The sequence below is a fragment of the Hypanus sabinus genome, chromosome 6 (genome assembly GCF_030144855.1).
Source record: "Hypanus sabinus isolate sHypSab1 chromosome 6, sHypSab1.hap1, whole genome shotgun sequence".
Taxonomy (NCBI): Eukaryota; Metazoa; Chordata; class Chondrichthyes; order Myliobatiformes; family Dasyatidae; genus Hypanus; species Hypanus sabinus.
The window spans coordinates 16,418,311-16,432,881 of NC_082711.1; the positions used below are offsets into that span (position 1 = coordinate 16,418,311).

The window sequence follows — 14,571 nt, forward strand, 5'->3', positions numbered from 1 at the left end:
TCATCATAAATATACCCCACGCTATCTAGTCCTACATTTAATATGCTCTAAAAAGGTCCAGAAGACAATAATAAATGTCTTATACAAGACCATAACAGCAGCATTAGGCCATTCAGCCCATCGAGTCTGTTCTGCCATTCCATCCTGGCTGATCCCAGACCCCACTCAACCCCATACACCTGTCTTCTCGCCATGTCCTTTGATGCCTGATTGATCAGGAAACTACCAACTTCCGCTTTAAATATACTCACGGACTTGGTCTCCACCGCAGTCTGTGGTAGAGCATTCCACAGATTCACTATTCTCTGGCTAAAAAAATCCCCCCTTACTTCTGTTCTAAAAGGTCGCCCTCAAATTTGAGGTTGTGCCCTTTGATTCCCGATACCCCCAATATAGGTAACATCCTCTGCAAATCCACCTTATCTAGTCCTTTCAATGTTCTGTAGGTTTCAATGAGAACCAACACCCCCCACCCCCAGCCAAAAGCTGCCAAATGCACCTCATATGTTAACCACTTCATTCCCAGAATCATCTTCGAGAACCTCCTCTGGATTCTTTCCAACGTTAACACATCCTTTCTGAGATATAGGGCCCAAACTGGTAATAATACTCCACGTGCTGCCTCAGTAATGACTTATAAAACCTCAGCATCATCTTGAACAAGAGAAAATCTACAGATCCAGGAAATTCAAGCAACGCACGCACACAATGTTCGAGTAACTCAGCAGGACAGGCAGCATCTATGGAAAAGAGTATAGAAACATAGAAAACATACAGCACAATACAGGCCCTTAGGCCCACAAATCTGTGCCAAACGTGTCTCCTAACTTAGAACTATCCATAGCCCTCTATTTTTCTAAGCTCCATGTAGCCATCCAGGAGTCTCTTAAAAAAACCCTATCGTTTCTGCCTCCACCACCAGCCCATTCCATGCACTCACTACTCTGTGTTACTTACCCGTCATCTCCTCTGTGCCTACTTCCAAGCACCTTAAAACTATGCCCTCTCGCGCTAGCCATTTCAACCCTGGGGAAAAGCCTCTGACTATCCACACGATCAATACCTCTCATTATCTTGTACACCTCTGTAAGGTCACCTCTCATCCTCCTTCGCTCCAAGGAGAAAAGGCCAAGTTCACCCAACCTGTTTTCATAAGGCATGCTCCCCAATCCAGGCAACATCCTTGTCAATCTCCTCTGTACCCCTTCAATGATTTCCACATCCTTTCTGTAGTGAGGCGACCAGAATTGAGCAAAGTACTCCAAGTGGGGTCTGACCAGCGTCTTATATAGCTGCAACATTACCTCTCAGCTCCTAAATTCAATTCCACAATTGATGAAGGCCAATACACCATACGCCTTCTTAACCACAGAGTCAACCTGCACAGCTGCTTTGAGAGTCCTATGGACTCTGACCCCAAGATCCCTCTGATCCTCCACACTGCCGAGAGTCTTACTATTAATTCTATATTCTACCATCATATTCGATCTACCAAAATGAACCACCTCACTCATCTGGGTTGAACTCCATCTGCCACTTCTTAGCCCAGTTTTGCATCCTATCAATGTCCCGCCGTAACCTCTGACAGTCCTCGACACTATCCACAACACCCCCAACCTTTGTGTCATCAGCTAATTTACTAACCCATCCCACCACTTCCTCATACAGGTCATTTATAAGAATCACAAAGAGCCGGGGTCTCAGAACAGATCCCTGAGGCACAACACTGGTCACCGGCCTCCATGCAGAATATGACCTGTCTACAACCACTCTTTGCCTTCTGTGGGCAAGCCAGTTCGCAATCCACAAAGCAATGTCCCCTTGGATCCCATGCCTCCATACTTTCTCAAGAAGCCTTGCATGGGGTACCTTATCAAATACCGTGCTAAAATCCATATATACATCTACAGCTCTACTTCATCAATGTGTTTAGTCACATCCTTAAAAAATTCAATCAGGCTTGTAAGGCACGACCTGCCTTTGACAAAGCCATGCTGACTATTCCTAATCATATTATGCCTCTCCAAACGTTCATAAATCCTGCCTCTCAGGATATTCTGAATCAACTTACAATTGATATTGGGTAATGAGGAAATGGCAGAGGCTTTGAATGACTATTTTGTGTTGGTCTTCACAGTGGAGAACACATCTAACATGCCAAAGATAGATGTTATAGATGCAAAAGAATACCTATAAACGAAGAGTTTTTGCTGAGCAAACTTGTGGGCCTGAATATAGATAAGTCCTCTGGTGCTGATGGAATGCATCCCAGGATACCCACCCCACATCCTCATCACATTCTACAGGGGTTGTATGAGAGCATCCTGAGCAGCTGCATCACTGCCTGGTTCAGAAATTGCACCATCTCGGATCGCAAGACCCTGCAGCAGATAGTGAGGTCAGCTGAGAAGATCATCGCGGTCTCTCTTCCCGCCATCACGGACATTTACACTACACGCTGCATCTGCAAAGCAAAGAGCATTATGAAGGTCCCCACGCAACCCTCATACAAACTCTTCTCCCTCCTGCCATCTGGGAAAAGGCACCGAAGCATTCGGGCTCTCACAACCAGACTATGTAACAGTTTCTTCCCCCAAGCTATCAGACTCTTCAATACCCAGAGCCTGGACTGACACCTTACTGCCCTGTTGTCTTGTTTATTACTTATTGTAATGCCTGCACTGTTTTGTGCACTTTATGCAGTCCTGGGTAGGTCTGTAGTCTAGTGTAGTTTATTTTTTCTCTCTGTGCTGTTTTTTTTTAACATAGTTCAGTCTAGTTTTTGTACTGTGTCATGTAACACCATGGTCCTGAAAAATGTTGTCTCATTTTTACTATGTACAGTACATAGCAGTTATGGTCAAAATGACAATAAAGGTGACTTGACTTGACTCGAAATAGCAGAAGTTATAGTACAGGCTTTGGTGATAATTTACCAAAACTCTCTGGACTCTGGGAAGGTCCCAGCGGACTGGAAGATAGTAAATGTTATACCACTGTTCAAAAAAGGATGTAGGCAAAAGGCAGGTAAATATTGGCCAGTTAGTTTAACATCTATAGCTGGGAAAATGCTTGAAAGTATCATTAAAGAAGAAATAGCGAGACATCTGGAAAGAAATGGATATAGGATGGAGATGCAGCATGAATTCAGCAAAGGTAGGTCCTGTTTGACATACTTACTGGAGATCTTTAAGGATATAACAAGTGCAGTGGGTAGAGGAGAACGGATAGACATTATTTACTTGGATTTCCAAAAGGCACTTGATAAGGTATTGCATACAAGACATCCATAAGATTAGCATGGATAGAGGATTGGTTAACTAATAGAAAGCAGAGTTGGGATCCATGGGTGTTATCCTGGTTGGCAATCAAAGGTGAGTAGTGTGCCGCAGGGGTCGATGCTGGGCCCACAACTGTTCATGATCAAGTGTAGTATATTCAAGTTTGCCGAAGATGCTAAACTGAATGGAAAAGCAAATTGTGCAGAAGATACGGAAAGTCTGCAGAGAGATGTAGATAAGTTAAGTGAATGGGCAAGGGTCTAGCAGATGGAATATAATGTGGGTAAATGAGAGGTCATCCAGTTTGGAAGGAAAAATGAAAGAGCATATTATCATTTAAATCATAAAAGATTGCAGCATGTTGCTGTGCAGAGGGACTTGGGGAAGCTTGTACATGAATCACAAAATGCTGGTTTGCAGGGGCAGCAGGCTATCAAGAAGGCAAATGAAATGTTGACACTCAATGCTAGAGGGATTAAATTTAAGAGCAGGGAGGTTATGCTGCAACTGTACAGGGTACTGGTGAGGCCCGCACCCAGAGTACTGCATGCAGTGCAGGTCTCCTTATTTGAGGAAGGATATATTGGCTTTGGAGGTGGTGCAGAGTTGAGGGGATAAGTCTATGAGAAGAGATTGAGTTGCCTGGGATTGTACTCACTGGAATTCAGAATAAGAGATCTTATAAAAACATATAAAATGATGAAAGGGATACATGAGATAGAGGCAGGACAATTGTTTCCACTAGTAGGTGAGAATAGAATTGGGGGACATAGCCTCAAGATTTGGGACGGAGATGAGGAGGAACTGCTTTTCCCAGAGGGAGGTGAATCTGCAGAATTCTCTGCCCAAAGAAACAGTGGAGGCTACCTCAGTAAATATATTTAAGGTAAGATTGGGTATATTTTTGCATAGTAGGGGAGTTAAGAGTTATTGGGAAAGGCAGTTAGGTGGAGATGAGTCCACAACCACAGCAACCAAGATCATACTGAATGGCCAAACAGGCTCAACGGGCCAGATGGCCTACCCCTGCCCCTATTTCTTATGCCTCTTATTGAAGTAGAAGAAATCCTTGGGAAATGAGGACATATGAGCAAAAGAATCTAGGGCAAGACTGATATAATGACAGACTGCAAAGCTCTAAAATGCAGAGGAATCTGAATTAACAGGTTTTATGTCTAGTTATGTTACCATTTATTGCTAGGGGAATTAAATCTTAACTAAAAATGCTATGCTTTAGTTTCATCGTCTTAAGCTAAACCAGTTCCTTTTTCGGAGGGTTCTGAGGTCGAAGATAAAGCAAAAGGTGGCTAAGGGGGCAGGTGAGATGCTGCACTCCTGGCTGCTTATTTAATGGTTCTGCACACTCCCAATACATGGCACCAACGTTATCCAAATTATCCCATGTGACCCTCCTCAACTCTGAGCAACACACACAAAATGCTAGTGGAAGTCAGCTGGCCAGGCATCTATGGAAAAAAGTACAGTCGACGTTTTGGGCCAAAACCCAAAAAAGTCCAAGGAGTAGACTTAAAAGTGGGAGGAGGGGGAGAGAACCACCAGGTGATAGGTGAAACCCAGAGGAGGAAGAATGAAATAAAGAGCTGGGAAGTTCATCGGTGAAAGAAACATAAAGCCATAGAAGAAAGAAATAGGGGAAGGAGCACCAGATGGAGGCAATGGATGGGCAAAGAGATGAGGTCAGAAAGGGATAAGGGGATGGGAAATTTGGGGGGGGGGGGGAGTTGTTGGGGGGCATTACTGAAAATTTGAGAAATCCATGTTCATGCCATCTGGTTGGAGGCAACCCAGACAGAATATAAGATGTTGTTCCTCCAACCCAAGTGTGGCCTCATCACAACAGTGAAGGAGGCCATGGAAGGACATATTGGAATGGGAATGGGAAGTGGAATTAAAATGGGTGGCCAATGGGAGATATCGCTTGTTCTGGCGGAACAAGCATAGATGCTTGGTGAAGTGGTCTCCCAATCTACATCGGATCTCACCGATACACAGGAGGCCACAATGGGAGCACCAAACACAGTAAGTGACCCCAACAGGCTCACAGGTGAAGTGTCATCTCACCTGGAAGCCCTGGATAGTTGTAAGAGAGGAGTTATAGGGGCAGGTGTAGCACTTGTTCCATTTGCAAGGATAAGTGCCAGGAGGGAGATCAGTGGGGAGGGGCAAATGGACAAGGGAGTCGCATAGGAAGCAATTCCTGCGGAAAGCAGAAAGTGGGGTGGGAAGGCAAGATGTGCTTGGTGGTGGGATCGGTTGGAGGCAGCGGAAGTTTCGGAGAATTATGTGCTGGACTTGGATGTGTGGCAGGTGAGGACAAGAGGAACCCTATCACTGGTAGGGTGGTGGGAGGATGGGGTAAGACCAGATATGCGTGAAATGGAAAAGGTGTGGTTGAGGGCAGCGTTGGTCGTAGAGGAATGTAAGCCCCTTTCTTAGAAAAAGGAGGACATCTCCTTCGGTCTACAATGAAAAGCCTAAGCCTGAGAGCAAATGCAGCGGAGACAGAGGAACTGAGAAAAGGGATGGTGTTTTTACAAGTAGTAGAGTGGGATGAGGTATAGTCTAGGTAGCTGTCAAAGTCAGTGGGTTGGTAATAGACATTAGTGAGCAGTTTTTGGGACTGAGGTCCCCAGGAGTCAGTGGAAAGTTGCATAAATTCTTTGGGTACAAACAAGTTGCATATTTTTCTACATGGCTGATAATCTCCCACAACAAGGCATAAAATGGAGTATGTGTGTCAGAAATTTGGTGTTATATATAGCACAATATAGATCCTCACCTCACCAGGTTACGAGAGGGTTCCATTCTCAAGAAATATTAGTAACCTGAACAGAAATTCAGCCATGCGGCAATATAAAAATATTAAATAAAAATACAGGCAAACTATAGTTAAACCAAGGTGTTTATGTCAACCATTCAGATTTTTCTGCAAGATGGTTTGATATTGCTGTGAACCAAACAGCTGTACAACAGTAGATGCCTGCAGCCCTACAGCAACAGGTAACTAAACCCATCCCGTCAGCCTCTCCAACTCCTGTTCGTATGTTCAGATTACTCATAAATCAGGCTTTTGCAGCCTGGAGAACACCTGTGTATCATTTTAATCACCCTACATTGTAAAGATTTTTTAATTCAGAGACAGTTTTCTAGACTAATCAACATGCACAACACGCCGGAGGAACTCAGCACATCGGACAGCAACTGTGGAAACGAACAGTCAACGTTTCGGGCCAAGACCCTTCATCAGGACAGGCCTGAAACATTGACTGTTCATTTCCTGCTGAGTTCCTCCAGCGTGTTGTGCATGTTGCTTGACCCCAGCACCTGCAGAGTATTTTGTGTTTACTAGACTAATACCTTGAAGAGTGGGCTATTTTATGGAAGGTCTAACAGGCTAGATTTGTATCCACTGCAGATTAGAAGAATAAAAGGGGTCAACCAGAACTAATATTTTAGCTTGATAACTTTACATCAGAGCTGACCAATTCCAATAAAAACTGGAAAGGGTGGTTGACTACAATTATTGAATTCAGCATTATATTCTGTGGTCTGCAATGTGCCAAGTCAGGTACAAGATTCTGAACATCAAGCTGAATTTGAACTTCACAGAAATTAATCCTCCAACTTTAGGTAAATTACATTTATTGCACTGCGCCTCAGAGCCAGCCATCTCTCCTACAAGTCATTCTCCTATGAAACTGGCTCAGATTTTCTCTTGATATTAGTAGATCCTGACATACAGGATCATATCACAATACTGTTATGAGTGATGGACAGACCTGATGGACAATGGGGTGCAGTTAACCATTTCCCCACCTCCTGAGAACTACGAACTATTGCTGTTGCTATGCTGCTCATGAGAGAGAGAGATGAAACACAGGCAAGAACATTTGCTACAGATAAGAGGGAGAGAGAGAGACTGCTGATTTACTGTATTTTGACTCTTCCTGGATTATTTACCTTCCACTACAAGGACTTTACTTTGCTCATTAACATTCCTCAGGAGATAGCAGGAGTGGCCTGATTTGATGGACACCGTCATTCAGAGTTGATGGATAGCTGAAACCCCATGATTGGGGATAAAAGACAGGTCTGGAGAGACACCCTTCAGACACACCAGTGGACACTGACTGAGTGTTGGGAACCCACAGAAAGGTGGGGGCTTCGGAGACCGAACCAGGAGAACGGTCAGTAAAGCTCACAGTGTTACAGCAGGGCCGGTGGGGACTTGTGTGTGTGTGTGTGTCCACTCATGCCAGAGTGATGAGTCCACCACAGAAGAACAGTCTAGCTGAAGACCAGAGGGGTCATAACTGAATGGCCTCAACGATACGACGGATTAAGAAAGTCACAAAAGGTTTGCCTGCCGCAGCTGTAGCTGTTACCTCTCTCGCTCACTCGCTCTCTCTCTCTCCCGAACGATTTCAATACAACAACCATAACCACGTCAGCATTTATGAACTGAACTCTATACTTTCCTATGACAATTCATTTACCCCCTGACATTGATAGGGCTTGTTTATTATTGATTATTATTATTCCTACACTTTTGTTTATTACTGCTAACTTGTTTTATATGTATATTTGCATTTTTGATATTGTATTGTGTAGTTTACTAATAAATACCTTTAGCTTGGTGCCACCAGACTCCAACAGATTCTTCTTTCTCTGTTGGTCAGACACCCAGTTACGGGGTACGTAACAATACAAAGAAATGTACACACCATCATTAACCCATATGAACTGGTTTCACCTATATCAGATTTCCCTTTCCCTTTGTTTCAAAAAAAGATTTGCTCACTTTGCGCAAAGTGTCTCCACCTTGCTGAGTCTTTCCATTATACTCCACTTTCATTGTCAAATTTGAGCATTTGGAGTTTGTGTGCAGCTTGAAGTTATTTTCAATTTTACTAATACTTCCATTAACTGCATTCCAACTTCACAGTGAAACTTAATGAACCCTGTCTAGTTTAATCACATTCTTCCTACAGTGTTCCAACCAGAACCATACACAATGCTTCAAGTTCAGAATAAATAACCTTTTACACAACTATAAAAAGAGGTCTCAACTTCTGTATTCAGTGCCATGGCATGCTATGTGCCTTCTTCAGCACCCTATCTCCCAGTTTCAAGTACAAGGAAGTAATTGTACCCCAGGTCTCTCTGTTTCCCCAGGGTCCTGTCATTCTGTGTACAGCACTGTGCAAAAGTCTTAGGCACATGTAAAAAAAATCTGTAAAACAAAGATGCTTTCAAAATAATGAAATGAAAAATATCTAAATACCAAAAACAATACCATAAAGAGCTCTAAAGAGTGAAAAAAGAAAACAAATCAATATTTGATACAATCATCCTTTGCCTTTAAAATTGCATTAATTTTCTTAGGCACACTGTCATGCAGTTTTACAGAAGAAAATCAGCTGGTAGGTTGCTCCAAGCATTTTGGAGAACTTGCCACAGTTCTTCTTCAGACTTTGGCTGTCTTGCTTGCTTTTCTCTCTAGGTAATTCCAGATAGCCTCAATGATATTGAGATCAGGGCTCTGTGGAGGCCATACTATCAGTTGCAGAATTCCTTGTTCTTCTTTTTGCTGAAGGTAGTGCGTTATGACCTTGGTCATGTGATTAGGGTTTTTGTCCTTCTGCAGAATGAAGTTTGGACTGATCAGATGCCTCCCTGATGGCATTGTGTGATAGATGAGAATCTGCTTGTACTTCCCAACACTGAGAATTCCATTATTTCTGACCAGATCACCAAATTCATTTGCAGAAATGCAGCTCCAAACCTGGAGGGAATCTCAGCCATGCTTCAATGTTCGCTGCAGACACTCACCCGTGTAGCGCTCTCAAGCTTTTATTGACAAACTGCCTCCTGTTTGAGCCAAAAATGTTAAATTTTGACTCATCAATCCAGAGCACTTTGCTGCCACTGCTCAGCACCCCAGTCCTTGTGCTTTTGTGCATTGGTGAGTCTTTTGACTTTGTTTCCACTTTGGAGAAATGGCTGTGAGTTCAGAGCTGACGGCAGTGTCTCAGATAAATTTCAGCAGCAATTTCTTTGCCCACTTTCCCAATTGATATATATTCTATATATTCTCTGGTAATCTCATAACATTTCTTCAATGTCCAATATACCAATGTTGATATCATCAGCAAACATACTAATCATGCCACTTGTATTCACATCCCTGTCATCACTGCATGTGACAAACAGGGGTCCTAACACCAATACTTGTGGGCAGGTATGCCACTGATCTCAAGCTTCCAATCTATACAAAACCCTTAAAGATCATCCTTTGCCTTTTACCACTGCCAATTTGGCATACCATTTGATTAGTTTACACTAGATCTCATAAGTTCCAATGCAGGACCTTAACAAAAGTTTAACTCACATCTATATATTCAACATCCATGATTTCCCACACACAAAGCTATGCTGCTCCTCACTAATAAATCCATGCTATTTCAAATGCAAATAAATTCTGCTGCTCAGAATACTTTCTAATAACTTTCCCACTACCAGTGCAAGCCATCCTACGGTTCCCTGGCTTGTTGTTAGAGAAGCCTTTAAGTATGCACCAGCCATCCTCCAGTCACATACTGGTTGAGCACACAAATAAAATTAACGCACACAAAATGCTGGTGGAACACAGCAGGCCAGGCAGCATCTATAGGAAGAAGCACTGTTGATGTTTCGGGCCGAGACCCTCTGAGACCCAAAGGGTTTCAGCCCGAAATGTCGACAGTGCTTCCCCCTATAGATGCTGCCTGACCTGCTGTGTTCCACCAGCATTTTGTGTGTGTTGTTTGAATTTCCAGCATCTGCAGATTTCCTTGTGTTTGCTACACAAATAAAAAGTCTCTTTTTATATACAAGCCCTAAACCAATAGAGATGCAGTATATGCATGCAAGAAATTTTCTTAAACACAAGAGATTCTGCAAATGCTGAAATCCAGAGCAACACACACAAAATGCTGGAGGAACTTATCAAGTCAGGCAGCATCTATGGAAGTGAATAAACAGTTGACATTTTGGGCTGAAACCCTTCTTCAGGGCCATTTTTTTTTCCTAGATGATGGCATCACTGGCAAGGGACTATAACGTAAGCATGCCTTCCCTCATCCCTCCTTCCCTCTGCAGTTAAACACAGGCTACCACTGTTTACATCCCCTCTTTGCCCTGCTCCTATCATCCACATCTCCACATACCAAATGCTATTGTCCCGATCTTCACCTGCCCCAGACCCCACCTTCCACCAACTCCCCAGTCATCATGGACTCACTTTCGCTAATGAGCAGGTGAGAAGGGCTCTGGGGAAACTCTGACGCGGCACAGCTTTGGGAATGTATGGTGTGAAGCCAGGTCTTGAAGGAGTACGTGGAATTCTCCAGCGCATTTCAATCTGAACGTCAGCCTGGAAAGGGTCCTGACTGTGTGAAAAACATAATGTGTGGCCCCACTATCCAAGAAGAGCCAACTGAAAGTCTTGAATGACTTCCATCCAGTAGCCCTGATCTCACACATCATGTGAGAGGCCAGTCCTGGCTCACCTCTGACTCATTGCTGGGGGGAAGCTCCATTCAGTGCAGGACGACACATCCATTGTATCCTGGATAATGGACGATCTATTTGGCAGACCACAGTTTGTGTGTCAGACATGGCTATAAGCAGCACTGAGGCCCCACAGGGACTGTATTAACTCCCTTCCTGTTTACCCTGTATACCTCGGAATTTAGATACAACACTGAGTCATGTCATCTGCAGAAATTCTCTGATGACTCAGCAATAGTTGGATGTATAAAGGGAGGATGGGAGGATGAATACAGGGCCCCACTGATGGGGGGGCTTTGTCAAATGGTGCAAGATAAGTTATCTGCAGCTCAACATCAGTAAGACAAAGGAGATGGTGATGGACTTTCGGAAAACTAAGCCTGCACTGCTCCCTATTACTATCGATGGTGAAAACTGTCAAGAACCTGTGGATGTATCTGGATGACAGACTAGAGTAGAGCACCAACAGAGACTGTGTACAAGAAGGGCCAGAGTCACCTCTACTTCCTGAAGAGACTCGTCCTTTGTAGTATACAGACCTCTCCTTCACATGTTCTACCAGTCTGTTGTCACCAGTACAATCGTCTATATAGGTTGGTGTGCTAAGGCAATGGCATCAACACGGATGATGTCAACATGCTCAATAAATTGACTAGAAAGGCTGGCTCTGTTATAGGAGCTAAATGGTCATATTGGAGGCTGAGGTAGAACAAAGGAAAATCCTGGCAATTCCGGACAATGTTTCTCACCCTTTGCATGCCACCTTGGCTAAACAGAAGAGCCCTTTAAGTAATAGACTAAAACAACTGTGCTGCTCCAAATAGCGCTATATTGTTACCCTTGGCCATCAGGTCAACCTAAGGAAGCAATGATGATGTCCTCCTGTTAGAATTAGAATTTATTTAAATTTATACCTTACATCCATCCCACAACGTGAGAGAGTAAAATCTTTGTGTTATGACTCCCTCGCAATGTACAGGCATATGAATTTAAAAGTCTAATGGCTTGTAGAAAGAAGCTGTCCCGTAGCCTGTTGGTCCTGGCTTTAACGCTGTGGTAGCATTTGCGAGATGGAAGCAGCTGTAACAGTTTATGGTTGGGGTGACTGGTGTCCCTGATGATCTTCCAGGACTTCTTCCTGCAGCTGCTGCTATAAATGTCCTCAATGGGGGTGGGGGGGGGGGGGGGGGGGGAGTTCACATCCACAGATGCGCTGGAATGTCCGTACCACTCTCTGCAGTGCCTAGCGATCAAGGATGGTGCAGTTCCTGTACCAGGTGGTGATACAGCCAGTTAGGATGCTCTCAATGGTGTCCCTGTAGAAGGTCTTGGACACTGAGGGAGAGGTTGTTATCCTGGCACCACTGTGTCAGGGGCCAGCATGTCCTCTGTAGGCTGTCTCGTCACTGCTAGAAATAAGGCCGGTCAAAGTCGTATCATCTGCCAATTTGATCAGCAGATTGGAGCTGAGTGTGGCAGTACAATCATGGGTGTAAAGGGAATAGAGAAGGGGACTCAGAACACAACCTGGGGAGGGGGGCACCTGTTTTTGGGGGTCAGAGAGCAGAGATGAGGGAGCCCATCCTTACCACCTGATGGCGATCCGACAGGAAGTCTAGGATCCAGTGTACAAGGTGGGGTGCAGACAGAGGTCTCTGACCTTCCTGTCAAGTCTGGAGGGAATTATGGTGTTGAATGCTGAACCATAGTCCAGGATACATCCCTCTTCTCCAGGTGAGTGAAGACAATGTGTGGTTCTGTGGCTATGGCATCATCAGTAGACCGGTTCTGTTAGTAGGAAAATTGTAGAGGGTCCAGTGTGGGCGGTAGCATGCTGCAGAAGTAGTCTTTAACTAGCCTCTCAAAGCATTTGCTTATAATTCAGGTGAGTGCAACAGGACGCCAATTGTTCAAGCACGCTACCTTGGTTTACTTTAGGTACAGGAACAATGATGGATGATTTGGAATAGAAGGGTCCTACACACTGGGAGATTTAAAAAGTCCATAAGCACACCAGCCAGCTGTTCAGCACACACTTTGAAGACGCGCCCTGGGATGCAGTCCACCTTGCGGCTGTTGACGTGCTGGAATGTTCTACGTTGCTCAGCCTCAGAGATGACCAAAGTGCAGTTCTTGTCAGTAGCTCTCCTCAGGGGTTCAGTCCTATCAAACTCGAATCGAGCATAAAAATCATTGAGCTCGTCTGGGAGTGAGGCAGCAATGGTGGTTGTATTGCTGCATTTCCTTTTGAAGACTGTTTGAGGTAACTTATGTTTTATTCTTTCATACATCTCTTCTAATATTTTTATACCTGTGCTCTTGTAATGTGACACTGTAACTTCCTTTGGGACCAGTAAAATATCTATTACAATATAATGTTGTACTTTCTGAGGAAGCTGAAAAGAGCTGGACTATGCAAATCTATACTCGCATCATTCTTCAAATATGCAGTAGAGAACATCCTAACAAGCTGCATCATTGTGTGCTCTGGAAACTGCTCTGTGACCAACAGGAAGGGTCTACAATGGGTTGTCCCATTACACCACTGGTAGCAACCAACCCTTCCTCCACCCCATCAAGGACATATACGTATACAGAAAGGTGCCAGAAAAGGGTCAGTAACATCATGAAGGATCCCACCCACTTTGCTCATGGACTCTTTGTCCCACTCCCATCACGGAGAGGGCTTCCTCCAGCATTCAGAGCCACAGACTCAAAAAGTCACTTTTCCCAAGCAGTAAGGCGCTCACTAACCTACCTCTTCACACCTTCCTCCAACACTACATTAGCATTTCTTGTCTGTCATCTAATGTAGAGCCTCCTGTGCTTAAGGTCAATTTGTGGACGTACAAACAATCTACCTACAGTATTGCACAAAAGTCCAGGCATTGCCAAGGTGGCCAAAACTTTTGCACAGTACTGTATATAAGCTATGTATTTATATTTATTGTGTCTCATTATTATTGTGCCGTATCGGACCCGGAGTAACAATTATTTCCTTCTCCTTTTACACTTGTGTACTGGGAACGGCATTAAAAAACCTAGAAGTTAAGGTGAAGAGCAAAAAGATGAAAGGGTGCAAAAAGTGTACATGTAAGTGTACTATTGTCACACATTACTTTGCATGCTACTCGTGCATACTGATGATCTCATGCTGTATAACCTTGGGCACGCATGCGTGAAAATTAACAGAGCCCCGCCAGTTACGAATGATTGGCACATTATCCGACCAATAGCAAGTGCCAACCGCGCCTAACGGCAGGAGCTTTGAACACGCGCGTAACTCATTGCAATCTATTTCCCTAAAACAGAACAAATTGAGCGGTAAGCATCACAGACAGACCAATAGCCGGCTATTCTACTAACCTAGTCGCTTGACAAAACTTGATATCTGACGTGCAAACATAGGAAGACGAGCTCCAGCATTTCACGCCGCATCCGCAGCGGCAGTTTAACGCCCCGGGCTCGCGCCGCCACTACGTGGAATGGCCGACCTGACGTCACCGCTGAGTCACGCGTCATTTCCCTTTCTCGTTGCCATGCGAAGAGCTGGGGTGCATCTGGTAAATTTCTAATTCAGAAAGCGGGGTGGGGGGAGGGTTCAGAAATAGAAGAAATGTCAGAAATGCTCCTGTCAGCGGAGAAAGATATATACTTTTCATCGGAATGACTACTTCTGATAACGTTGTGAAAGACTTCTCATCTAATTCGGTTGAAT

At 44.2% G+C, this 14,571-nt stretch overlaps 1 protein-coding gene across 2 annotated transcripts in view; it reads right to left on the reverse strand.

The window, feature by feature from the left end:
* Positions 1 to 14,364, reverse strand: part of guk1a (guanylate kinase 1a) — a 53,595-nt gene extending 39,231 nt beyond the window's left edge. Inside the window, exon 1 of one of the 2 annotated variants that reach the window (XM_059971778.1) lies at positions 14,220 to 14,364. In XM_059971778.1, coding sequence (XP_059827761.1) covers positions 14,220 to 14,259 — 40 coding nt within the window. In that variant the 5' untranslated portion in view covers positions 14,260 to 14,364. The remainder of the gene's footprint in view (positions 1 to 14,219) is intronic. The other variant, XM_059971779.1, reaches the window with a different exon arrangement.
* Between the last annotated feature and the right edge of the window lie 207 nt (positions 14,365 to 14,571).